The sequence below is a fragment of the Prinia subflava genome, chromosome 4 (assembly GCF_021018805.1).
Source record: "Prinia subflava isolate CZ2003 ecotype Zambia chromosome 4, Cam_Psub_1.2, whole genome shotgun sequence".
Lineage (NCBI taxonomy): Eukaryota > Metazoa > Chordata > Aves > Passeriformes > Cisticolidae > Prinia > Prinia subflava.
In genome coordinates, this window is record NC_086250.1 from 6,064,564 (window position 1) to 6,091,227 (window position 26,664).

Consider the following 26,664-nt stretch of genomic DNA (forward strand, 5'->3'; position numbering starts at 1 on the left):
AAATGAGGGTTTCTTCAGGTAGAGTTTGTGTGGAAGAAATATTGCAAAATCCCTTTTTCCCACACGGTAAACAGATAGAGATGCTGGACCACTGTTTCTTTTCTTTCACAAAAGAGGAAAAAAAAGGAAGAAACGCAGAGAGCCCCTGTGATACTCAGGCCAGTATATGAATACAGAAAGTACTGTGGTGGCAAAATGAGTAACAAAGTGTGTGTTAAAATAGAGGAAGTGAAGCCTGGTTACTTCTGAGTCAACAGAAGTGTTCCAGCTGACTTCAGCACGGCCAGGATTTAGCCAATGGTATCCTTTTGCTGAGTGCAGTTCTGCTAAGGACGCATAATTTTGGTATTGTGGCTTCTTGGATAACAAATAATTGCCTTTTTTTTTTTTCCCCCACAGTTTCTCAGCCTTTATTAGGCATTGTTTTTATGTGGTGAATGAGTTCTCTAGTCTGACTGAAGGAGGATTCCTTCATGGCAAGGACATGGACCTCTTGGAGTGAGTCCAGAGGAGAAACACTGGGGCTGATTACAGGGATGGAGCAGCTCTGCTATGGGAAAAGGTTGGGAGAATTGGGATTGCTCAGCCTGGAGAGGAGAAGGCTTCAGGGTGACCTAATTGTGGCCTTCAATTACCTGAAGGGAGCCCACAGGAAGGATGGAGAGAGACTATTTACAAGGGCCTGGAGTGACAGAACAAGGGCTAATGGCTTCACACCAGCAGAGGGTAGGTTTAGATTGGATTTTAGGAAAAAATCCTTTACCATGAGGCTGGTGAGGTACTGAAACAGAGAAATTCTGCATATCCCATCCCTGGAAATATATAAGGATGGGGCTCTGAGCAACCTGGTCTAGTGGACAACATCCCTGCCCATGGCAGTGGGGTTGGAACTCGATAATCTTTAAGGTCCTTTCCAACCCAAACCATTCTGTGATTCTGTGTTATTTTTCTGCAACGTTTTCTTGAGATACAATCAGATGCTACCACGTTCAGGTATGCATTTACACCAGATTGTTGTCATGGTGCCAAGGTAGTCCCTATGTTTTGTGAATTTCCTACTGAATATCTGTTTGAGAATAAACCATCTGAAACATAAGGAAGTTGTAGAGAAAACCTGTATAGTGATAATTAGCAATGTTGGTTTCTCTCTAAAATTTGATACCTGCTCCCACTGAGCACTTGTAAGGCTGAGTACTTTTCTGAAACCTGCTGTTACGTGAAGCCTACAAAATAAATAACATATCCAAGTAGACCAGAAACTTGCTTTTTGTGCTTTCAAAGGGTCTTTGTTCCTCAGAGATAAAAAACTCAGAGGCAAAGTTAGAAAATGTTCAGCATAGTTCTACTCCAGTGTAAATTAGATCCTTCCAGCTTGCTTCATTATTACCATTCTGATCCTGTAAGGAACTCCTCATTCACAGTAATTAGCTATGCAAGATATAATACCTGCTTTTATTCTTTTAAACATTAGCTTTTGGCCCTTCTTTCCATTTCTCCTGTACTCTGACGTTTGATGTGCCAGTTACCTCCACGCAGTATTACTCTTGCTAACCATGTAAACTTGATTTTCACACTCATTTGCTTTGTAAAGTGCATGTTAATAACTACGTCCCTGCTATATTTTCTCTTTTCTTTCCCCTCCCTGTGAGCACTGCTGGCTCTCTGCTTTATGGACCACTGCACTCGATTCTCTCTGCCAGCTCCAGCTGAGGGTAATATTTGCCCAGGGTAAGGTGACCTGAGAGGCCAACTTGACCTGGCAGGGCCCTTCCTGTGATGGCTGGTACCAACTCTGGATGGTGGTTCTGAGGGGAGCTGCAGTGTAACAGCTCTGTCAAGTCCTTTAACGCCCAGATATTTACAGATATGTGAGCTTGCAGAAATGCTGCCTTGTTTATTCAGCAGAGCTGCTGTTTTCATATCCCACTTAGTTTTGTCTTCCCACTGATGAACTCTATTTTCATTCCTTCAGAGCATCTCCAGCTACAGAAAAGCAGGTTGGGCTGCTTTTAAGTTTTTAAGTTGCCCTGCTCCTAAATAGTGTCACCAGCTTCATTGGGTTTTTGTCATACATTTCTCAATGTAATGTTCTACATCACTCTGCTACCCTTACTTCTCCATGGAGATGACAATGTACAAGACGGATCAGAATCAAACCTGATTTGCCAAGAGAGCTTACAGAGGTCTTGATTTCAGAAGGTCTCATAATAGACACTTTGTCTTTAAATCTGTAAGAGCAAAACTTTGGCCTGTCAGTTGGGACAGGATCTTTCCATGCCTGAGCTGAACTTCGAGCTGGTGTCTGACTGAGAGGGGGAAGAATTGTAAAACAGCAGTAAATACACCTTTTGTTGATTGCAACAGGTATTTTGGTAATACAGAAGTAAGGTGAGCTAGCATGCACATTCTACTAAAGGTGTATTTGTGGTTAATTCTGTTACAGGTTAGAGGCTGAGAGGAAATCAGTGTTTTTTCAGAACTCTCTCATTCTAGTGTATTTTTGTGCTGGCTTTTGTCAAAGACGTCTGCTACCCAGGCTGTGAATCTGTCACCTAGAGCAGAACTCCAGTGGAATGAATTTATATGAAATGAAGTTATATGAAATGAAGTTATATGAAATGAAGTTATATGAAATGTGTTAGATGTTTGGTTTGCTGTATCTGAAGGAAAGAGTGCACGATTCTTTGAGGTTTTAAATGCCTGTGTGAGGTTTTGGTACATTCTGTATTGGCGTGGTCTAAGCCACAGCTGCTTCTCGTCTTGCCCCGTAAATTTCACCCATTTTACAGTAAAATTTAGTGGTGAAAGAAGACCCCAGATGATAAAGAGTGTGTGGAGTCACTACCCTTGGAGGTGTTCAGGAAACAGCTGGATGTGGCACTCAGTGCCCTGGGTTAGTTGACAAGTGATGGCCTGAAGCTTGCACCTGATGACCTTGGAGGTCTTTTCCATCCTAAATAATTCTGTGATTGTTTTTCCTTTGCTCCCTCTATTCATTTGTGTGCTGTTTTGGTCTTTTCAGATCACAAAAATACCCTGATTCCATTCTTAACACGTTGTGATGACATTTCGTCTGTGGAATTTCCAGGTTAATTTGATGTTGTTTTAATGCTCTACAGATCAGGGTTTTGGAAGCCATATACAATTATTTTGTTAAATATCTCATTAGTGAGTCAGGTGTGGTTCATTTTTGAAATCTTCAAACTTGAGTAAATATAGAAAACATAAGTTGTGCGGGATTCCCGATTTGGCAGCAATCCAAGTCAGTCACTTCACAGCCCTTTTCCCTGTAAATTCAACAAGTTTCTTCCATCTTCTGGCAAATATGTTAATACCCTGTGGTACTTTCAAAGAAGCTAAATACAGTGCAACTTGCAAAAATGTGAAAGGTACGCATTTGGCTTTGATGAGTAGCCTTTCCACCAGAATTCATGGTCTTTCAAAAAGCATTTTCTCTGAAATTATGCTTTCAGAGTCTTTTTCCTTTCACTGACATATGCCTAACTACCACTTACTGGCAGTGCACTCCAAATTCCTATCAGAAAGAGTAAATTTAAAAACCATAGGTTTTACTTTAAAAGTTGTCTTTTGATTGCCATGTCTTTATGTTTTGCTTTCAGTGGATGTCTAGCTGCATATTCAAGGGATAAAAAAGCTGTCTCTGCAAAAATGATGAGCTGAGTGAAAATTATTTTTTACTTTGCTGGTGTGTTAAGAGCAATTTACTCTGTACTTTGGTATTCTTCCCACTCTTTTGGGACCTGCAGTAGTTTCATTTGGATGGAGGAGAGAAGCTTTCATTTGAGGGAAGAAACAGAAAATAAAGCAGATGCAGTAGAGGCTGTGTTGCAGCCTGTAGGTTCTCTGGGGTTTGGAATTCTGTGCCTACAGTGCCATGGAAAGGCTGCTGGGAGATCAGATCCCAAGCTAAATCCTAGAAACCCATGAACAAACAAAACAGGAATTAAACATAACGCACATCCTGATTGCAATCAGCATACTGAGAAATGCTAGCCTAATTTATCCTCAATTTAAAATTCATACATGGAATATCTCAAATTTAAAATTCACTGTAGAAATTACGGATTTTTATGGAGAAAATAATTTTATTTTCTATCCTCACAGCTGCCTTGGCTGTTAATTGAATGACTGAGCTTTACTCTTGTGCTTTAGGTTCTTTAAGGCACCACTGTGGCAGTGAAAATGGATATAAATTACAACAGTGTTTAGAGAAAATGGATTCAGGGTTGTTCAATCAGCTGTGTAGCCTATTACCTCATCTGCTGGGTCAGCACTGAGCACTTGCTCTTCTCATATAGTTATTACAAAATCATGGCAGTATTTTTTTCATTCATGTGTGGAGTTCATTGTTTTCTCTGCTTATTCCCAGATGTTATGGTCTCTAATTCCATTATTGTTGCTATAGTCTCTCTTTGTAGAGGTATGTGTGTGATACATAAGAATATAAAATTAATCATTCAGCACTTTGGAAGGAACTGTAAATATTCTAACTGAAAATATTCTATCTACCAAGGAAATCTCTGTTGAAAACTCTCCATGTTAGAGCTTGATATTTCTTCATATGTACACATGCTTCACGTTAGGAATTACGGGGAGAGGTTATGTGATTACAGTGTGAGCTTTTGCCTTAGAGGTCTGTCCTTCGTGGCACCCTGTTCTGTCACAGGCAGACAGACAAAACAAAACCCCTTTTTTTCTTCTCTGTCTGCCTGTGTGCCTTTATTTTTGGACTATGTTGCTGTGTGTGGCAGCCAGGAGAAAGGGAGAAGAGCTGAGTGCTGGCTGCCTGAAATCTTGCATCCTCTTATGCAATGCTCTTGGAAAGGGGATTTCTTTCACCTTGTGCTCACCCAGTGTAATAAACTGTGTGGAGCTATTCTCTGGACCACTCTCTGGGATGAGTGACATTCCCAGTATCTGAGGCTTGAGAGGCCTGAGGGAATATTTAATCTCTACCCCAGGCTGACCTGATGGAGGAGAGCACACGTGGGGTTTGTGCTTGTTCTGTAGTGGGATGAGCTCTGTGTGCAGTCCTGTTACATATGGATTACTGCAAGTTCAGTGGAGCTCTTGCATTTCTTTCATGTATTGAATTTGGATGTCTGAATTTTAAGTAGGAGTGGGAGAAGTGATTTAAACAAAACAGTGTAGCCTGTGACCCACCACTTTGCCAAACTCACTGTGAAAGACTTGCCCATTTTGAATTCTGATGTAGAATCATTGCTAATTTATCTTTAGCAAAGTGTTGTAAAACAACCTCCTCTTCACTGGAATATTTGGAGTGCCGTCTGCCAGTCAGTTGTATCTGCAAATGTCCTTTTCAGGCTTAATGAAACCTTGGAAAGAATTCTCACTGCTTCAGTGGAAGCTTTGCCACTAAACTAGTTCATGAATGAAAAATGCAGGCCATTAATTTATTAATATCCATAAACTTTTCAGTTGAATCTTGATTCGATTTATGAAAGATTACAAACTTCACAGGCCTCCAAGATTTTCATACAAAAGCTCAATGAAACTCAGCAGTTCTGGTGAGGTGTCTGTTTGGGATTTGACTGAAATGAAACACCCAAATGTGGCATTGCTTTGCTGACAAAAAAGAGAAGCTGAATGAGAAAGGAGAGGATGTATAGACTCTGGCAATCCAGGAGAGAGTCACATTTGTTTGTGGTGAAAAGAGTACAGATCTATGTTGAAAGGTATGAAAATGTAAGACTACCACAGGGAGGCTGTTAAAAGGAATCTGTTTCATCTACTTGTTCTCTGCATATTCTAGAGCGACTAAAATCTTATTTACTGGGACAAAAAGGGTATGATATGATTGCTAACTTGGTTGTTGGCTGTGGATGGTCTAATAGCTGCTGCTCCCAGGTGTCATGTATGGCATTGTCAGAGGACCAAGACAACAATGGAAGGTCTAGGTGGTCCACTCGTGTAGAATCTTTACTAGTGATACAAAAAAGAGAAAATAATCTAATCTGTTTTTCTAATTACAGGTCATATTATAGGAGATTATATGCCCAGGGGAAAAAGCATTCTAAGTGTGACTTTTTTTGGCTGGCCACAGTTGAAATTGTGAATATAAATTGAAAGAATATATTGTACAACATTCAAAAAGTCATTTTGCAATCGTTTTTATCTGCCCTTTAAAGGCTACCTAGACATGTGTGGAGAGAAATAATACTTGAATATCTCTCTTTAATTGACTTAGAGAGCTCTAAAAAAAAATTAGAAATACTGTGGGAAGATGAAACCAGAGGGCACAGTTATGTGTAGTGACAGTACAGGAGGAAATGTCTTCAAACTAGCAGAGAGTAGGTTTACATAGGATATTGGGAAGAAAGTCTTCACTCTGAGGGTGGGAAGGCACTGGCAGAGGTTGCCCAGAGACTCTGTGGATGTCCCATCCCTGGAAGTGTTCAAAGCCAGGTTGGATGGGGCTCTGAGCAACCTGGTCTAGTAATAGGTGTTAAAACCAGATGAGTTTTAAGGTCTCTTCCAGCCCAGGCCATTTTATGATTTTATATATCTCTTATCCAAAGCCAATGACCAACCTGTGCTGTCTTCCATGAGATTCATCATGTGAATAAAGAAAGATAAAGGAAAATTTAGAAGCTTAATTTTGGGGAGTATCAAAATCCGACAACTCAGTTTTCAAAAGGTGAAAGATCATGGCAATTCTTATATGACATGTCTTGGTAAAAGGATGAAAACTAAAGCAGCAAAGTGAGTATAAGAGGCAGAATGGAGTAATTTGCTCAGCCAGAGAAACAAGTCTGGCCCAAGGATGTATCTTTGAAAACACTGCATGGAAACTGCAGTTGTCATGTTTGAGCGTTACTGTTATGTGTTAGCAAGTACAGAGAATGGGATCAGCGTGAGCCTAATTAATGACCTCTCATCCCTTCTGGGGACTCAGTTATTCCCTGCTGGTACACTCCAAGCTGTTTGCTCTTTCCCCCCATCCTCTTCCAGGTCACAAAGCTCAAATGTGTGCTGAGAGGAAACTGTCCCTCCTCAGTCTGGCAATCAAACCGGGGCTGAAGCAGGCCCCAAAAACAAAGTGGAGGGAAAGGCTCTAGATTCAAATTGCTTGCTGTTGTGTAGTGCTTATTACTCAGGGAGTATTCAGTTCAGTGCATTCCCGTTGTGTTAACAGCTTCCTACTGCTCTAAATGTTCATCAGTTTGCCCTGGATTTGCTTTAGGTTTGGGAGTTGCTTTAAGTGAAAAATAAAATTTGTTTTAGCTTGATAGGAAGCTGGAAACCTGTTTGCTGGGTCTGACAATATCTTAAAAATAACAAAATAACATGATGTCCTAGCAGCTACTGTGATTTCACAGAACCATAGAATCATTAAGTTTGGAAAAGATTTCCAAGGTCATCAAGTCCAATCTTTGACCAATCACCACCTTGTCAATTAAAGCATAACTACATTCAGTCATTTCTTGAACACCTCCAGGGATGGTGACTGCACCACCTCTCTGGGCAGTCCATTCCAACACCTAACCACCTTTCTGTGGAGAAATTCTTTCTGAAACTTTATTTCCATGGTTGTTTGTTCAGCTGGCAGAAGAGAGTTGCAGTTTATTGAGCCTTGTCACTGTCTTCTCCAAATTGCAACCTCGAACAGAGGTTGTTTTAATCAAACATCATTTGTTTCAGCCTCCTCCCTCAGGGAATGTAATTACACCTGGCAGAGGATGGTGAGGAAAGCCGGGAGGCTCTTGTGTATTCCAGAGCTGTCCATGGTCCTGGCACGTAGGAAATAGCTTATTGTGAGTGAGCAGGTGCCCTGGCTGGAGCAGGAGGTGGACAGGATTATGTGGATTCTGTAATGCCAAAAGCAAGGGAAGTACCAAGTCAGTAAGCAAAGGCTTTTATGTGAAATTAGTTTTCAGATTCTAATGCTTAATTGTGCTGTCTTGGTCTTAGGTTGGGTTAGGTCCTTGAGACCTGGCTGGCTCCACTCTCAGTAGAGGAGTGAGCCCCAACAGTATCACAGAATCACAGAATTGTTTAGGTTGGAAAAGACCTCCTTTCCAATCTTTGAATGATTTCCACCTTGTCAGCTAGACCAGAGTACTGAGTGCCACATCCAGGTGTTTCTTGAACATTTCTAAAGATGGTAGTTCCTCCACCTGCCTGGGCAGCCCATTTGAGTGCCTGACAAACACTTCAGTGAAGAAATTCATCCTGATGTCCAACCTGAACCTTCCCTGGCACAGCTTGAGGCCACTTGCTCTTGTCCTGTTGTTTATTACCTGGGAGAGGAGCCTGGCCCCCACCTGGCTGCATCCTGTTTTCAGGGACTTGTAGGGAGTGATAAGATCTCCCCTGAGCCTCCCTCAGACTAAGCACTCCCAGCTCCCTCAGCTGTTCCTCACAGGACTTGGCTCCAGACCCTTCCCCAACTCTGTTGCTCTTCTCTGGTCAAGGCTTCATGTCAGCTTGCAACAAATGACATTTTCTGATGGCTTTTTAGGGAAGATATACCCTTGTATAATGAAATGGCACTTTTCCCCATTTTAATCTTAGGTTGCTAAGTGTTCCATTATTAATGTAGAAGTGACTTGTTTATTCAAATCAGTCATGAGAAGTCATTCATTAATTATTCTCATGCCTCTATGTGAAAAAATGTTTTAAGGAGTTTCGTTTTCATTAGCAGGAAAATAAATAGCTAATGGAAACTTCATTGGTTCTGTAATTGCAGTAGTTATTCCCCTTTACTTCCTTGGCTTTCTAAACTTCTGTTTCCATAACCTTTGGACATGACATTACACGGCACTGCACTTCCCTCTTAATTGCTTCCTTATTTGGTAAACACAGCTTTTTTCACACATTGGTAGTCACTCATTATATGTAAATCCTTTGATGCTTCTGACCTCCTTTCTGACTTTCCAGCAAGGGCTTTTTAACCTTGGCTCTACTTTTCTACAGAAAGACTGCCCTGAAGAAAATGTTCTAAATGTAGACCTGTACCACTGCTTAATGTGCAGTCCTTGAAGTTCTTTGTGTTGTTTTCTCTGTGTGCTTGTATTTGCTTTTCAAGTCTTACATGTCAGCTTTTCATGTCTTGTTTGTTACATGAGCCAGACCATGTACCATGTAGTTTTCTGCATGAAGGATAGACGAAAGGTGTAAATGTTATTGATGCATTGGTAAATAATCTCCATATGTGTTGTAAAATTTGGAGTTTCCAAAGTCTGAAATTTGTCTTAAAAGTTATGTTTTGCCTCCTTATCTTTGTGGTAAGTGAAACTTTCTTAAGAGGCTTAATTTTTTCTCATTAATAGATGAGAAGAAAATGGAAATGTGCAAATATTAACATAAGCAGTTTTTCCACGCTGCTGAGAAACCAATCTCAGTGTGTTTAAACTCTGCTCAAACTCTAATTGCAAATTTCCTGGAGAGCTCAATCCTTGCTACTTGTCTTTGATGTCTTTTTAACCAGTGAATCTCAGAAGACATCAGTGACTCGTCTGAACTATTAGAGGTAATGGAAAGGCAAGGATCACTTGTTGATGAGAGGATGTTTTCCTTGTAGAGGTTCATTGTCTGAGGTACTGTCAGTGAAAGTGTGTTGCTACTTTGATACCTCCCTTGATAAATAAATCCATATTTTGATGCCTCTGTGAGTTGATTAATTACCTTTACTGTAGCTGCTTATTCATATTAATGGAGTCAGGAATTCAGAGATCCATTCCTTTCTCTAAGTGTTATAGTCCTTTCTGCAAGTAGGATGGAAGCCCTTTTTTATTTTTTATGAGCTGAAACTAGCCTTATTTATTGCATATACTGTGTTTTGCTAATAAGATCTTGAAGGACATGAAATTATTGATAAACCCTTTGCAAAACTGGGAAAAGTAGACACTACCCCTACTGAACACCAGTTGGTCTTGAAAAACTTCCAGGTATCTTCCTTGCTGACTGTGTGTTGTCCCACAGTGCCACAAGAGAACAACTCAACATTTTTTACTTATTCCTACACCAGACATAAGCAAGCAGATACCCTTCAATTTTCCCTATTCTCTTTTGGTTTCTCTTTGCTACTCAAACTGTGCACCTTGAAATCACTGAGGGGAAGAGTACAGGCAGAGTTGGAGGACTTTGTCAGTTGGAGGACTTTCTCAATCAGCAGTCACATTATTTGGTTTTGTCTTCATTTCTCCACCTGGAATGTAACAGTTATTTCCTTTAACAAAGGCTTTGGTTCATGAGAGTTAGTGTGTGCCTACAGAGAATAATTTCCTCGGCCAGGATAGCAGTGCAAGGCAGGAGATTAACTGCCTTAAAGTTTAAACTGCATTTTCCCAGACCTGCAGAAAAGCTTGTTAAACTGTCATAAGATCATAAGATAACTACTCGTGTTGCTTAATAGATTTGCATGACAGTAAAAGAGTAGCTCCCACCCCAGAAGTGATGATTTGTGTTCATCCTTGTTGCCGTGAAACGCACAGTCAAAACTTGAAAAGGTTTTGGTGCACTTTTTTTTGGCTTAAGCTTAGAGCTTTTCTTTAATACAACCCTGGTGTTTGGAGGTTGATACACAGCTTTTTCTCTTCTGCTCAGACTTAGAGCAGATTAAGAAACGGGAAAATAAGTGCTGGAATACCTGCTGTTCCCACTTGTCTTTCTGCCACCTAGTGCCAGTGATCTGGGAGGTTGAGTAAACGCTGGACAGTGCCTGAATTTAACCTGAGTCAGCTGAAATGTAAGAGGGAGGCTGTTCTGTACCACCTCCCAAGGGGCTGGCAGAGCAGAGCAGGGCAACAACCCCACACAGAGGATGGTGGTGTCCTCCAGGCCCCATGGCATCTGCTGGGAGATCAGGGAAAAGGAAGGATTTACAGAGCGTTCCTGTGGATGTTGGAAGAGTTTTGTGACTCGAGGTTCAACCTTACCACAGAGGATTTAAAAAGAAGTCACAGGAGTCACCCCAGAGTATGAGAAGGTTGTGAGGGAGGCAAGCAGAGGCAGTTGTTTATGGATTCTGGTCATGCTGTTCCTCAAGGAATTTGAACACTCTTTTTCCATTTTCTGCCATTTACATGGGACTGGGTGACTCCACAGAACATTTAAATGCAGCTGTTTAGGAGGCAACATCAGTTCTTCTTAAGGCTTCCCAGCTGTGGAAATGTTGGAAGCAGTAGCATCTCCTGGAATAAGAGACACTCACCCTACACTCACAACATCACCAAATGATATTTTCTTTTTATAATTTTTAATCCAAAATTTGGGGTTCTAATGCATTGTAGGTTGTAAAGTTTGGATCCAGAAATCCTGCAGATCTTTAGAATTTCTCACTTATTCATTCTTTTTGTCTTGTCAGGAAGAATAACCTTGACATTGCCAGAGCGTTCATTGTTTAAAATACTGTCTATGATATACAGTCACTAGTCTGTTCCAACCTACAAATGTGCTTTTTTGTTGTTTATTTTTTCCATAATCCCCACACTGTGCTGTCCTGGCTGTACAGAGGCTGGCTCTATTGAATTAAATGCCACATAAGCAATTTGAAATGTTCTTTTAATTCCAAGCAAGTGCTCCCTTGCAGTGACATCATGCTGGGTAGAAAGCTCTAAAGATCACACCATTTTCAAGTTCCTACTCAAAGTACAGCTGGAACTAAAAGTGACTGCAGCTTAGTCACTGCTACTCCGTGGTTTATGTGAATAACATTGCAAATTGTTCTCTCTTTAGTGTGTGGCTGCTCTGCAGCTCGTGGATCCTTTTGGATAGCAGAGTTTTCCCTGCAGCAGCACAGCAATGTATTCATTCTTCTGAGTGTCTCTTGTAGCCCTGTGTCCCTGTGTAAATAGTTCCTGAGGTTCTAATGTCATGGAAAACAAGACTGCCTAAAGTACATATTTGTGAAGAGCACAAAGTTTGCATAAGCTTGAGTGTTGCATTCCACTTCAGGGCTGAATAGACACCGCTGTCATGACAGACCTACAGAGGAGCTTGTCCCACCTGGACAGCTTCTCTTTTGTACCTTCAGGTTTCAACATGTACTAGTTGGCAGTAGGTAGAAGAAGGCAGCTGGAGGTCCAACATAGCATCTCGTCCTTATCTTATTTCATAGTCCCTGCCACTGTTTCTTCTTGTAACAATCACATTTTAATCAGTCCCACCTGTTCCAGTGAGAGAGAGTAGGTTTAGACTAGATGGTGGAATTTGGGATTTATTTCTGTGAGGGTGATGAGGCAGTGGAACAGGTTGCCCAGAGAAGCTGTAGGGGTGCCCCATCCCTGGAAGCGGTCAAGGCCAGGTGGGTTTGGATGGGGTCCTGAACAACCCGGTCTAGTGGAAGGTGTCCCTGCCCAGAGGTGTTGGGAGAAGATGATGTCCCAACCCAAAGCACGCTGTGATTCTGTGTGTGTTACCTTCCTGTCTCTGGGTCACTGCTTGCTCCGGGCTCCTGCACCCGGTTAGGATAGAGTTGGCTGGAGAGGAGTGAATAAAATAGAAAGAACCACAGCCCCCACACACATTTCCCTGTTGGGAACACGCCTTCCCCGACACTGATGGGTTTTTGTCGTCAAGCTGTCGTGTCTTGACAGCTCTGTGGGCGGAACAAAGGGGGCAGCAGACCGAACACGATCGGTAAACAATGAGGAAGGAGCTTGTGCCGCCCTGCAGCATCTGGCAGCGTGAAAAACCCACCAGGGTTTTGCTGGTTCCTTGGGAAATTCGGTAGAACTTCGCCCTTCTCATCAGGATGCTCCCTTCTCAAAAGGGACAGCAAAATCACGGCAGCTCTTTCACATTCAAAATGCTTATTTAAAAGATAAATTATGCTAATTTGTGTTAGCAGTGTTTTCAATGATTTTTGTATCTTCAGCATTAAATCAGAGGCTGAATGCTGTAATTTTTTTTCTGTTTTTCCAGTAAGAACTTGGTTTCTGATTAAAGTCTTTGGCAGTGAGTGGGCAAAAAATTAGCGCATTAACAACCTAACAATGAAATCAAAGTGATTTAGAGTAGCATTATCTAAAATTATTTTTTGTTAGTATGTGTAATGTTCTTTTAACTGATGACAATGATTTATTTCTACTTAGATGAATGATGAAACTAATCAGTGAATTGCTTGAGAGATGCTTTGTTAAATTAGTCCCCTATTCAATTGGGAGTCTTTAATCTATTGCTCTGTGTCCTTATTTGTCATTGGATTTGCAGGAGGATGTGCAGGTTCTTCTTTTATTTACATGAATATGAGCTGGAACATCTTCACTGATTGTCAGTAGAGTTTCATTGTTTAAAAAGAGGAAAATGAGACAATGGGACCTTCCTGTCTTTGGTTTTGTTGGGAAATATCTCTTAAGAAATACCTTACATAATCCATTTAATAAATTTATTGACATATATTTACAAGGGAATTCATCCTGCTTATTTCCAACACACAAGGCTTTACTGTTTACAAGTATTTGTAAATTCTGTGGTAATTATTGCTTAATGATGGGGATAAGTTGGAGGTTTTCTGGTACATTTTCTGTATCAGACTAAACAAACCGAGGCTGTTTTTTTCCAGTCCACCCACAAGACTCTGGCCATTCATAAAAATTTAATGAATGAAGAAAATAACATGTGTTGACAATGAAAATAAGAGTTTCAGAAAGCTAATACTGGTGGAAATGCTTTTGTTACAACTATGCTGCCTAAAGCCAGCATTTGTTAGGCTAGCTTAGAATTCTAAGGAGAAAAACAGCTGAGCTTTTTATGACCATTTAGCATAAATGACAGCTGGGTCCCTTTAATGTGAGAATTTGCACACTGTCAACTAGGAGCTGATAATTTGCCTAGCAGAGTGTTGTGATGTGGAAGCTAAAAAAGGAAAGATCAGAAGGTTTTGTAGAGAGAGATGAAAAAAGCCATATGTTTCATAGTTGCTTATGGGCAACACTTGAGTCTAGGACTCGTCTAAATTTTGTGTGACCAGATAGTTTTGTGTTTGTTTGGACGAAGAGTTTCCTGGAATGTCCCTGCCATCTCAGCAATAACACAGATCTGTGATCTGAACGTCTGAAAAAAAGCCATGTGCCAGATAACAAATGCAGGTTTCTCCCAGGTCGTCCTAATTGCTCTTCACTAAGCTCCAAGCACCTGAAATGCCACCAAGCAACAGAGTTAATCTTTTTGACTTTGCAACCCCCTACACACTGGCAATGGCACTGGAATGATGTCTTTTGCCTAATGTCTGTAGAAAGTTTAAAAGTGTGGTCTTCTGGAAAACAGGCCATTGAACATTTTAAACTAAAGGCAGCCGTGTAGACTCTGATGTCTGCACCATGTCCTGAATTTCAGTACTTTGCAGGGGGAGCTCAAAGTGTCTATGGGCATGGTGGCTTTGCACAAAGAGCTGTGTTCAGCCTGGTTTTCCTCCTGTGTCCATAGAGCAAGTGGATCTTCACAGCTCAGGCAGAGGGACAAGCACCATGGTGATATAATCTCCCCCTTCTGCTTTCCTTTGGCTCCTTCACATCACCTTGTCAGCCCTGATCTTGTTCTTCTGCTTCCTAGACTCTCTGAAGTGATACCTAGTCCAAGATGTGATCCAAAGTTGGGGATTATTTTGTTGTTAATTGGTAGCTATAGCTTGGCAGGTGTGATTAAGTAGCTGCATTGTGAAACTTGTGGACGTTTATAGGCTTGGCTAATTCTTTGTTTTAAGGGAAAGGGAGTGCTATTCTGAAATGAATAGATTGTTTGGACAAGAGCTACCAGGAATGAAGCCAACAGGACTAAGCAGTAAATGGGAGGAAGAAGAATTAGAATGATAAACAAGAGATATAGATAGCAAATAAGGGTTTGATTAATGAAAAATGAGTGTAATTTGGAACCAATGTGTGTCATTATCATTGTTTGTTAAAATGTAGAAATTGTGTATATTTACACAAATCAGGGGTTCCCACCATGCTCCCTACTTTGCATAAACTAAAATAAAAACTGGAACTACCTCACCTTGGTGTGGGAGTTTTCTGTACACACCAGGTAGCAAGCCTGTGTTCAGGGTAACAGAAGGACAAAAAACTTCATCAGCTTTTGGAAACCAAAGTAGGTATGCAGTCCAGAACTGGTATTATCATCTCTGAGCAGAACAGGAAATAAGCCTCACTTGAAGGACAGCGAGTCATCTCAAGGAATATTAAATGCTGTTTGCAACTCACAGAATTTGGAAGCATTTAGTAACTGTTAAAGGTCTGTTTGGGGGGTTTTTAAGGCACAGAATTTATGTGACAGTGCCCACTATTCTTAAAAGCAAGAGTTAATGTCAGCTGCCTTGGTGGTTTGGCACAGCCTCTATAACCAGCTGTCTGGAAAGGAGCTTTGATGTATCTTTAAGAAAGGTACTGTTATTTATAGAACATATCTAGTCTACATTTCCTCTGCTTCCCACCCCCACCCCTTTCCAGAGAATGTGAGTTCTCATTTGGTCAGGGTCACCTCAGAGATGAGATGTCCTTTGAATCTCAAGATAGGCTTCTGATTCAATAACTGTAAATTAAAAAATGTTCTTGAGAAGGCAGATGCAGGACAAGAATGCAGCTGCATATTGAGTATTGCTCTGCTGTGCTATCAGTACATTCCTAACCATGGCTGGGTCTCAGGACACTGAAATTTACTTTTCTACTTAAACATATCTTAGAGTTAGGTTTTTTTCATTAAAAAGCAGGTTATGACTTTATGCAAGCTGAACAAGGTCTAGTTTGCAGAGAAAGGTAGACAAAGCAGGTAAATCTAGCAAGAAGAGAAATAAGACAGCAGGAATAAGTTCTAAAAAATGCAGAGTCTGTGCTGTAATACTGGGTCTGTTTTCTGGACCATGTCCTGTATTGCAGTGCCAGGTGAGTACATGATGCAATGTCAGATGTTGCTCTGTATGTGCAAGTGAGGCCACCCAGAGAGAATTGTTCTGTGATGCTGTGTCCTCTCTCCCTGGCATCTGTATTCTCTGAGGCCTGTGCAGCAACTCCTGTCTCTGCTGCAAAGTCACCCTTTGACAGGTTTGATAAATAGAAATCCCTGCATATTTCTTTTTGCTTGAGGAGAATATTAACTCTTGTATTGTAGACAAATCACATTCTGTAACTAAATCACACTGCTTTAAATTCACATGTCTCTTCAGAACCTTTTTTTTCTCGTATGCTGGGCTGCTCTGAAGTGCTGTGTGCTGCTTACAGGACTACCTCAAGCTCACAAAAGTCTTGGGGCTGACTGGAACATGTCCCATCCATAGTTTTGAGATCCTCTGGAATGAGGACTATACAGATCTAATATCTGTTTGGTGCACGGGATCCCGTGACCATTTGACTTTGCACTTTGATGCCCTGTTAAGCAGCTACAAGAGCTCCTCAGCTAAAATGGTCCTGTTCTAATTTTAATTTATGCAAATACTAATTTGTAATGTTTGGGCAACTGGCTGTTTAAGGAGCTGCTGTCAAGCTCCAAATATCTTTGCCTAAAGCTTTGGATTGACCTGTCACAGCAACACAACCATGGAAAGAGGCAGGGGGACTCGATTCCCGGTACATTTCTGTCATCACAGCATTCCCTGTTCCTTCCTTCCTTTCCTTCCCAGAGGTGTCTTTTGTACATCGGCTCAGGAAGATCACTCTCATGGATTATTTTTTTCCTGTTTTCCTGGTTGTCTTGTTTCCCCTGTGTCCTTGCAGTGTGCCTGGAAGACTTGTGAGCTGCCTGGCATTGGTCAGTGTCTGCATCAGGACTTCAGGCAGGTTTGGTTTTGCAGAAAATCATCTTCTGTATCTTGTTTTTTGCATCCTGGTGTGCAGAGTGGGGATCAGACCAGTTCTACATGTACTTACCAGCTAATTTCTGTACTTTTTTCTTTTCTTTACTCCTAATTCACCTTTTTCTTTCTGTCACTTTGAGCCCTAACAGCTCCCTGGCTTCTCCAGGAGCGGCTGCTACAAAGATGTTTGTGTTCTCCCCTGTAAAACTGGTCTTGTTTTGTGTTGCTAGGCTACTCCCTTCCAGCTGCCACTGAAGAGATGCTCCGTGGTGGGAAACGGTGGGATCCTGAAAAAGAGTGGCTGCGGCAAGCAAATAGACCAAGCGGATTTTGTCATGCGGTAAGACAGAAACCTTGATGACACATTGTCCCCCCTTCCACCTGCTGAGCCTCAGACTGTTCAAAGCTGTTCAATTAGGATTAATCAGTGATAACTGGCCTTGTTGCCTTGCCTTTGCAGGGTGCTTTACACAAGCAATTTGGGTCAAAGTATGAGAGGCATGAAAGGGGTTTCGGCTTGGTTCTGCAAGGGGATATGGGGTGTAGGACAGTGTGCTGGTCAGTGAAGTTGTGACAGCTTGTGCAGTGTCTCAGGGAGGTTCTGAGGAGCTGCTTTTCTCATCATCTATGCAGTGATAGCCAGGGTGCTTCATCCTGCTCTGTGCTGTCCTCTCAAACTAAATGCCATCTGTGCGACCCTTGGAACTCAAAATGAGGAGGGGCTGATTTAAGGGGCAAAGCTTGAGTTGGTACAAGCTAAAATCTTCCTTTGTTTTTCTACCCACAAGACTGAACTGTGGCTGACTGTCTGAGGAAAGGCCAAACCTCTTCCCTTGATGTGAGGTTTTCGTGATTCTTCACATTTCCTTTCCCTCCAGCCTCCCTTAATTCCGAAGAACCTGTCAGGAGGGATGTTGAACCAGCTACTGCTTTTGTGATTAAATTTGGCACTTTCTGGGTCTGCGATCCTTCAGGAAGGAAGACAGAAATTAGTTCCTCCCTGATAAACACGAACAAGAGAAACATTGTGTGGGAGAAACTGGAGGAATGCTCCGAAAGAGACAGGAATTGGAGTTTCTTTGGGTTTCTGATGGATGCATAAAGAACACCCGCTATAACAAGTCTCCTTGTTAGATCCTGATGGCTTATTATAAAGCCATACAAATTTGCTCTAAACCATTACTGTAATTTCTGGTTTGCATCCCAAAGACCAAAAATGCCTTCATTATTAAACACCTGTTAATGCAAAGAAATAGACCAAATTAAAGGCAAAGGGAAATAGAGTATTTACAGAAGAGAAGATTTTAGAGCTCAGGGGGAGAGAGCAGCACTCTGATTGCCATTACTGCAAAACTCCTTAGGTGTTCCATAGACTAAATGCTAGAAACTGCAGCATATATGCTGTGGTTATATTTTCTAGAAATTAAAATGCTGTGGGAGCAATCAGTTACAAAAACAACAGAAGTTAAAAAAAAATGAACCAAAAAACCCCAACAAAACAGTAGCTATTTTAGCTTGATCATAAAAACCCATTTCTCTGCAGGGAGGGTAAAGCAACCATTATATGTACAGAGCTTATTTTGATTTAGAGAGAAGTGATGGGGAGAATCCTGCAAAAACCCAGTCACTGTCTGCAGGCTCTGTTGTATTACAGGTATGAAATCATATTTATGGAAAATTTAGCTGATCTTTTCTAAATCTCATTTCTATAATCTGAGAGCTAAGAGAGAAGGAGCCACAATGGTGACTTCCATAACATTTTTCTTTTTTTTTTTTTAAGAGATTTGTGTAATATCTTCAAAGTATTTCTACAGTGTGAAATGTCCTGCCTGGTTTTGCCCTTATTTGTTAATTACCTTCACATGAGTTTTGATTTCACTTATGTATATTTCCATAAGCTTTGTCATGAGAGAGAAGATGGCTGCGGTCATATGTTGTAATTGCCAAGGTTATTTAATGAGTTTAAACTCCTCTGGTTGCTGAGCATCTTCTACAAACACAGTTGTTCCAGCACAGAGATGAAAAGAGCAGCACTTTTCAGCCCCTAAGGCATAGCAAGCTGCGTATGCAGTGAGAAAGGTGCACATGGTCTACATGTTTAGGTATTGTGATTATAATGAGCTCTTCTTCTGATTTTCAAGTTTGTCATTCTTATTTCTAATTAAAAAAAAAAAAAAAAAAACCCTCCCTACCTGCTAATGTTTATTTTAAGAGAGAAGCATTGGGTAGGAGTCCTAAGCCATGTTTTTAGCTCTGTTTTTCATGTACTTACCTCTCAGTACCAGATACAACAGTAAGAGAATTAAAAATAAAGTTTCTTAGTATGAGTCTTGTGCTCCAGCGTGTTCCTCACCTGCAGAACTTTCAGCACTGTGCTGATCTATCTAAGAAAACAACTTGAAAGGTCAAGCAACAGATTTCCTGCAGTTTCCTGTGGATACTCAGGCAATTTCTTAATGTTTCCTGCACAGTAAGGTGGGAATCAGACTTACTGATGAAATGAATTAAATGTGTTTAAATAATGCATCTGTGACTGGCTTATGAAAGAATTGTCATTATTTAGATGCTGAGATGATAAAAAGTAGGGTTGATAAAACTAGATGATAAAAACATAGTGCTTTTAAATGAACTTTAACCAAAAGTATTTTTTTAAAAGTGTGCCCTATGAACTTGTGTTTGTTCAGAGCAGAGAGCATTAAATTGTGATCTACCAGAGGTATTATGTCACCTCTCTACCCTAAGGCAAATCAGCCATAAATCTTCCTTCACAAATATTTGCTTGGCTTTTATTTTATTTTACTTCATTTTGAGGAACTCTTTCTCATTAGGATTTTGATTTGTTATGTCAGAGAATTAAAACTTCCCCTTTTTCCCCCTTTTTCCCCCTTTTTCCCCCTTTTTCCCCCTTTTTCCCCCTTTTTCCCCCTTTTTCCCCCTTTTTCCCCCTTTTTCCCCCTTTTTCCCCCTTTTTCCCCCTTTTTCCCCCTTTTTCCCCCTTTTTCCCCCTTTTTCCCCCTTTTTCCCCCTTTTTCCCCCCTTTTCCCCTTTTCCCCCTTTCCCTTTTCCCCTCAATGATTAGTAGAGTGAACTAGAATCCCTTTCTTGACTGAAATCTCAAAACAATGTACACATCTTAACAAATACAGTCATGAATAGGAGAAAATGTTCCTGGAAATTTTGTATTTCTTGGTGAATGTGATCTAATTCATCTATATTCCATGTAGGTAGGACATTGCTGTCCTTTTCCTTGGCATTTCTTGATGATGAGAATTTAAGGTTTTGACAGCTGGTATTTACATGCAGATAAAGGCTGATACAGTAACGCTGTGGTTTTGCTTGGGGGTTTTTTTGTTGTTTTGTTGTTGTTGGTTGGATTTAGTTTGTTTTGTTGTTTTTTGGGGGTTTTTTGTGTGTTTTTTTTAATGGAGTTAACAAAAACTGCAAAGAGAAAACTCCAGACCCCAACAACATAAACACCTAAAAGTCGTTCTCTGAAAAAAGTTCCAAATTCTGCTCTCTGAGAATCATGATTTCTTTTTTGCCTTTTAAGCATTCCATATACTGTTCGTGTCTTTGTTTTAAAGGAGAAATTTGAAATTAAAAATATTTGGAAACCAAGTTTTAGTGTAATTTTTATGTTTTGAATATGTTTCTCCTGACTAATTTTTGGGGCAGTCCATAGGGTTGGATACTCTTTGACTGTATCTTCATCTCCTGCACCTTCCTCCTTTTCCTAGGTCGTTACAAGGAGCTTTTAGGACTGTTCACTCTGTGGATGTTTTCCCTCTTCTTCTGTTTTTATTTTTTGTTTTGAGTTATGATTTTCTGCCTCCCAAAGTAAATTTCTCAATTGCTTTGGCTTTATTCCATTATCACCCTGCCCACCAGAACAAGATAGTGAGCAGAACTGAGACACACATGTTTTAAAAGCCACCTATTTTTTTTTCTCTGTGTTTTCTCAATAAACCCTATAAGATGATGGTACCCTACAATGTAATATTAAAAATGCCAGTTATAATGCCTGCAATACTGCAGAGTGGTATTATCAATCTGGAGCCTGATACTGGTAAATAAGACAAAACAGAGTGAAAATCAGAACTTTTAAAGAGTTTGGATTTTAAATAAAAAGTTCCTCTATATATAATAACAGCCTCTTCCACAGCCTTTCAGCCTGTCAGAAATGTCAAGTGTATGCCCTTGGTTTTGCTTAGCAGCTACACAGATCTCACCTCTGCAAAAGGTTTTACTTCTCTATTTCCCCACAATCTGGCACAAAAATGCTTTATAGGTGTGGTACAGCAGGGAGCAATTGTAGCCTGGTCCAGTCATACAGCATTTTTACATTTCTGAAGCCTATCTGTCCTGAGTGTAATTTAAAATCTTACTGTCTTTGTGTGCAGGTGCAACCTTCCTCCTCTGTCCAGTGAATACAGCAAGGATGTTGGATCCAAAACCCAACTGGTGACTGCAAATCCCAGTATAATTCAGAAAAGGTAGAGAGCAGATTTTTCCTTTTCTGGTTGGGGGTAGACAAAAAGAAAAATGCTTCATTGGTGTTATGGAAATTAGTCCATCAGAGTTGTGTTCTTAATTATCTGATCCTGGAAGGGGATCTGGAAAAGGTGAAATAAGCAATGGTTTGGTGAAATAATTAAGTAATAAAATAATTAAAGGCTAAACCTCTGATCCTTTCAGTGCAGGCTGGGAAGTTGAGGGAGGTACATACTGAAGGGTGCCCCAAACTACTCTGCTGGTCAGGCCAGCTGGCTGCTGCATCCCACACTTAATGAAGATGCTAATTGGGGTTTCTCTTTGTTGCAGCAGAGATAACCTCTGAGTCCTCACTGCCTTTGCATTATTTGTTTGATACTGACTTGCAGAGTATAAAAGGGGTTAGGATGGAACTGCTTGGCAGGGTGTGATCATACCAGCTTTGCTTTCTTAGGAAACTGGGACAAATCTGTGGTATTAGAGTTGGTTGAAATTTTTCCAAATGTCTGTCATTGATGAGAGTGGGGGGGAAAAAAAGGTCAGTGCTATCTCTCTGATTTTGTCTTCCTGAATTTTAATTGCCATGTTTGTTGTTTATCATCTGGAATGAGGTAGGTTGTTCTCAGACAGAAAAAGCTCTGGTACAAACCTGCCATGCTTGCTGAAAAACAGAAGAGAAAAAATATGAACCAAGGGAATAAACAGAAAATTATTAGGCATAAAGAAATGTACAATGTGAGGACTGGGAGTTGAAGGGTTTTGAAAGGAAGCAGGGAAAATTAAATACACAGTAGAAAGCCAGGTGTTTTAAAAAGAAAGGCACTGCCTTGGAAATGGATGTTTGATGGTATTTAAATGTAATATTTTTCCTCTCTTTCACGAATTGAAGGGTTCTCTAGTTTTGTGTGTGGAAGAGATGACAATCTTTGACAGAGTAGAACAGAGAGGGCGAGCAAGAGGGAAATGGAGGAATAATGAGCTTCAAGAGCTGATTGCAGGCAGAGAGTGCTTGAGCAGGAGAAGGCACAGAAATGCTCGTGGGATGAGATCAAAGCAAACCAAGCAGAGCTGGCAGGGGAGGCACCAGGTGCCAGGCAAAATCAGGGAGTTACTCAGGGCAGCGTGTCTCAAGACAGGGAATCTGAAAATCCTGCTGTAGGTAGATGGCTAACTGATTTATGAAGTGGAATGAAATGGGCAGAACATCCCATCAAGGAGAGATCAGTTTGGCCATGGCATTTGGGATGAAATGGAGCAGTGTGAAACACAACCTTTCACAGGGTTTTGCAGTTCTCAAGACAGAGGATAATTTAACTCAGGCATATTTGTTTTGCACCCTCCCCTCCATCAAGACCTGGGGTAGAAAGCTGTGGTTACTATTTTTGAACAGAAGAGTAAAAGAGTTTTAGTGATGCTTTGAGGAGACTCTGCAGCCTGGAGAGACCGTGGAGTTTTCCAGCAAGAGGGGAAGGATGGGATGAGGAGATGGTTGAAAAGCAGATAGAGAGAGTGAGGTGCTACTTTGTGAGGGGTGGATATCACAAGGAGGAGTGGAGGGGGGGTGGGAGATGGGAAAAATGAGAGGAAGGAAGCAGGATTATGATTAATATCAGTCTTCAAGGGAGTGGACAGTAACTGTGATGCAAGACCTTGGATGAGAGGGTATTGTGGGATGTATGTGCATGTGTATTGATTAGGGGGGGATACACAGCCAGAAACGGAGAATGACCCCGGGAATAAATTCATAGCACTGAAAATTGGCAGAAACCTCCTTTGAGGCTTTGCATCCTCTGCCTGGTCAGGAAGAAATGGTTTAATTCGTAATTTTTTAAAAATAATTGACTGATGTTTCCTGTGTGCTGCCCAAAGTAATTATTTTATCTACTGTGTGTTAAATTAGAGTAGGGAAAAAATGTTATATCTTGAAAGTTAAAATAGAAAAAAAAACCCCTACAACTCTGTCATCACTCCTATGGAAAGAAGCTTTTTTAGGAATTAAGGTTGCTTATACATCCAGATTTTCATGATTTTCAAAGACATTCAGATTTGAGACTGATGTTTCTGTTTCTAAGCTTTGAGTTAGCTAACATCACATCAAGGGATTATTCACTGTCATTCTTCCCCTCTCCTCTTGTCCTTGCTTGAAGTATGTTGATATTGATGACTCTTGACATCTCAATTATCTCTCAAGTGTCTTATGGCAGGTTTAGTGAATTGGTCCTGCAGCACCATTCATGGTTTCTAAAAGATTTACCCTTACCAGGTAATTCATTGTGACACATGTTGAGTAGGGCAGTTTTCATACCAGGGATGTGAAAGCATTTTTCTGTGTGGTTCTAAAACCAGCATCAGTGCCTTTAGCAAATCAAATTGTTGGCAGAAGTTATTGCAGAGGTACCACCATTTCCCTCTCAATTTAGCACTTTAGGATGGAAGAGTCACAATTTTAATCTAGGAGTATCTTTACTTTAAAAATAACTTCTAAACATTGCTTTTTGCAAAACTTAAGAGATCAAGTTCCTACTCTGTTTGCAGCAGGAAATGTGACTGTGCAGGCAGTACAGTTTTCACTTGGGAAATACCTTGCTCTGTTCTCATTTGGGTTTGAATGTCCTACCCATTTGTGTTTCAGGAATGTCCTACCCTAACTTCAGGTAATAAAATACAGGAGAACTGACAATAGATGTACTGTGGTAAAAATGTTCCAGTCTAAGAGGATGTGTGTTGATTGTTCCAGTTCTTTTTTCTGTCTAAATTTTTTCACAGACATCTCTCTCCAGTTAATACTGGAACTCACAGTCCTTCACTCCTGGGTGAAACTCCTTTTTCCTCTTTGCATTTAAAACTTAACTTTCCTGTCAAAGCCTGTGTGAAGGCTGCAGTTGGGATTGAAATGTTGCACAAAGCTGCTCCTGGGGCCAAGGTGACCTCTCCCACCCTCTGGCCCTGAGTATTGTTGTGGGACTGCAATCCCACATCTTTGATGTCTCCAGTTCATTCCCCTGCCATCCTACCCAGCCTGGCTTCATCTGCAGGGAACCTCTTTATACCCAGAAGATTATTTTATATTTGTCCTGGGTTTTGTTTCCTTTCCAAGAGTAGCTGCTGTGAGTCCCTCCTAGGAAAGGGGCAGTGCAGTAGTGAGACCTGTGATGTGCCTACAGCCATTCTTAAAACTCTGGGAAAAATCAGCAAGGTTCTGTCACTCACAGAGGTTGTTTCCATTTTCTGAACCCTTGTCTATAGCTGTGGAGAGGGATGAGTCAGTGAACATAAAAATGCTCAAGAGGCAGTGATGACTTTTGACCAAAGGGATGAGATTTTTTAACTAAGAAATACAAAGAGTTTGTGGATGTGGATTATTATCTGTTTCTAAAGTCACTGGATCTGGGCTGTTTAAGAAAAGCAAATTTCATGAATTTCTTATCATCTTCAACAGCTCTTGCAAATGTCAAGCAATAATAATTTGTCTAAATTTCTAATTAAATCTGCAAACAGATGCTGTTTGCAGCACTGTTCCTTTCTAGTGCCATGTCTGCTTATCTGTCTAACCTATGCACACTTATATCATCAATAACATGGATATAATACTCCAAATAGATGTTTCCCAGCATTCAGGGAGTTTTACACCAGCTGATGTTCTTTGGTGAGTATTTTATCCGTGAGCTGTGTGTTTATGGCCTGTGTGGAGTTATGAACTTCCATCACTGAATGGGAACATTTTCCTTTCAGTAAATTAATTCACCTTTTTGATCTCTGTGATATTTGACAAGTTTTTGCTGCATGCGGTGTCTTGCACTAAAGCATGATGAAGGAATGAGACTAAAGACTAACAAATGCAACGATTCTGCCTCTCAGCTTGGAAATGCCAGTTAAATATCACTGCTGTTTATTAGGTTCCCATGGATTTTTGAGTGGGCTTAGATTTGCCTTCCAATGTCCCTTACATTTTAGAGGCAACTAATAATCTTTCCTGGATTCAGTCCTGAAGACATCTCTGAATCTAACTGACTTAGACTATCAGGAATAAAAAGATGGAATTGAAGCAATAATTTAATTTGATAAAAGCTTCCTTCATCTTTGATTAAACAAATGTACAGTATGATGCCTGTTGCTTACACTCATGAAGATGTTTCATGAGAATTCCCCTTCAGTGTGTATCCATGTAACAGCTACATATTCTGTTCCTAGGTAGTTACATTATTACTTGGTAGTTGCAAAAGATCAGAAAAAAGAAGGTAGAAACCCATAAAATATGTTCTTGAAGGAAAACCCTTCGTGTTTATCTTGTCCTTTCTGTACAAGTCAAGTGATGGGAAGATATTTCTCCGTAAAGTCAATTAGTCACCAGATTTAAAATATTTCATATAGAGGTTCTTTTTTCATTCCTGGTGTCTAAATATATCTCAGATTATTTCATTGGTAAAAAGTCCAAAGTGATAAGAATAATTCTTTTAATTCACATTTTGTGTTCTTCTACAAGAGTCTCTGAACACCTGTGCCAAAGCAAGGGGATAATATTTCTGGGAGTTACTTCTTAAGAGGCAGGACTGTGATAAACTCCTCTGTATATGGAGGTTGCTTGAAGCCCCATTTGTTGGTAATCATTTTTTCCCTCCTTTAATACAAAGTTTCTTTAAAAATAAGTATCCAAAGACACAGGTCAGGAGCTGCTGCTGAGGTGAAAAGCAATGGGGTGAAATTTTGGGTTAGGGAAATGGGAACTTGGAGGAAAAGTTATTTAATCTGGTAGGAGAAAATAAAGAAGGAAAGACTGAGGAGAAGAGTAAGAGTTTTCTGAGGGTACACTTAGGGATGATACCTCATCAGTGAAAACAATTGTTAGAAGCTAGGAAAAACTTCCCAGAGAACCTACAGAAGTCTCCATCTTACAGTAATTTAAAGGGCAAATTGATGTGGGGATAAAATGGGAAATTATAAATGAGATCTCATGAAATCATGGTTTAATGCTTTTTCTTAAAAATAAATGTTTCATTAGTAGTTGTCATAAAGCAGAGATAGAAGATACCAGGATTAAAACAATCCATTTAGATTTGTGATTGAAATATCCTCAAATTTCAATTCTACTGTGTGTTTATTGTAGGATTGGAGAGGAATAGGATGCATTACTTTACCAGATGCATTTGTAAGTTTCTTGTCTGGGATTTTGATAATAATCATCCTTATCTCCACTGTGAATGACACTTTAATTGCAAAATCTTTCCCTTACCAAAGCCACCAGTGCTCGCTCATCTGTGGGGATATTCATTAACACATTGTCTCACACATTTTCATTTTCTTGGCAAGCTGTGGCAGGAAGACTGTTCCTTTTCATTCCTCCCCCCTCTCCCACCTCCTGGTGTCTTCTTCAGACCACCCTATCCAAGAGCCTGCCAGCACTA

The 26,664-nt window shown here is 40.5% G+C and overlaps 1 protein-coding gene across 1 annotated transcript in view; it reads left to right on the forward strand.

Annotated features, from left to right (window-relative positions):
* ST8SIA1 (ST8 alpha-N-acetyl-neuraminide alpha-2,8-sialyltransferase 1) overlaps window positions 1–26,664 on the forward strand; it is a 100,947-nt gene that overhangs the window by 33,222 nt on the left and 41,061 nt on the right. The window contains exons 3-4 of the mRNA XM_063395271.1: window positions 17,002–17,111; window positions 21,172–21,264. Of these exons, the coding sequence (XP_063251341.1) occupies window positions 17,002–17,111; window positions 21,172–21,264 (203 nt within the window). The remainder of the gene's footprint in view (window positions 1–17,001; window positions 17,112–21,171; window positions 21,265–26,664) is intronic.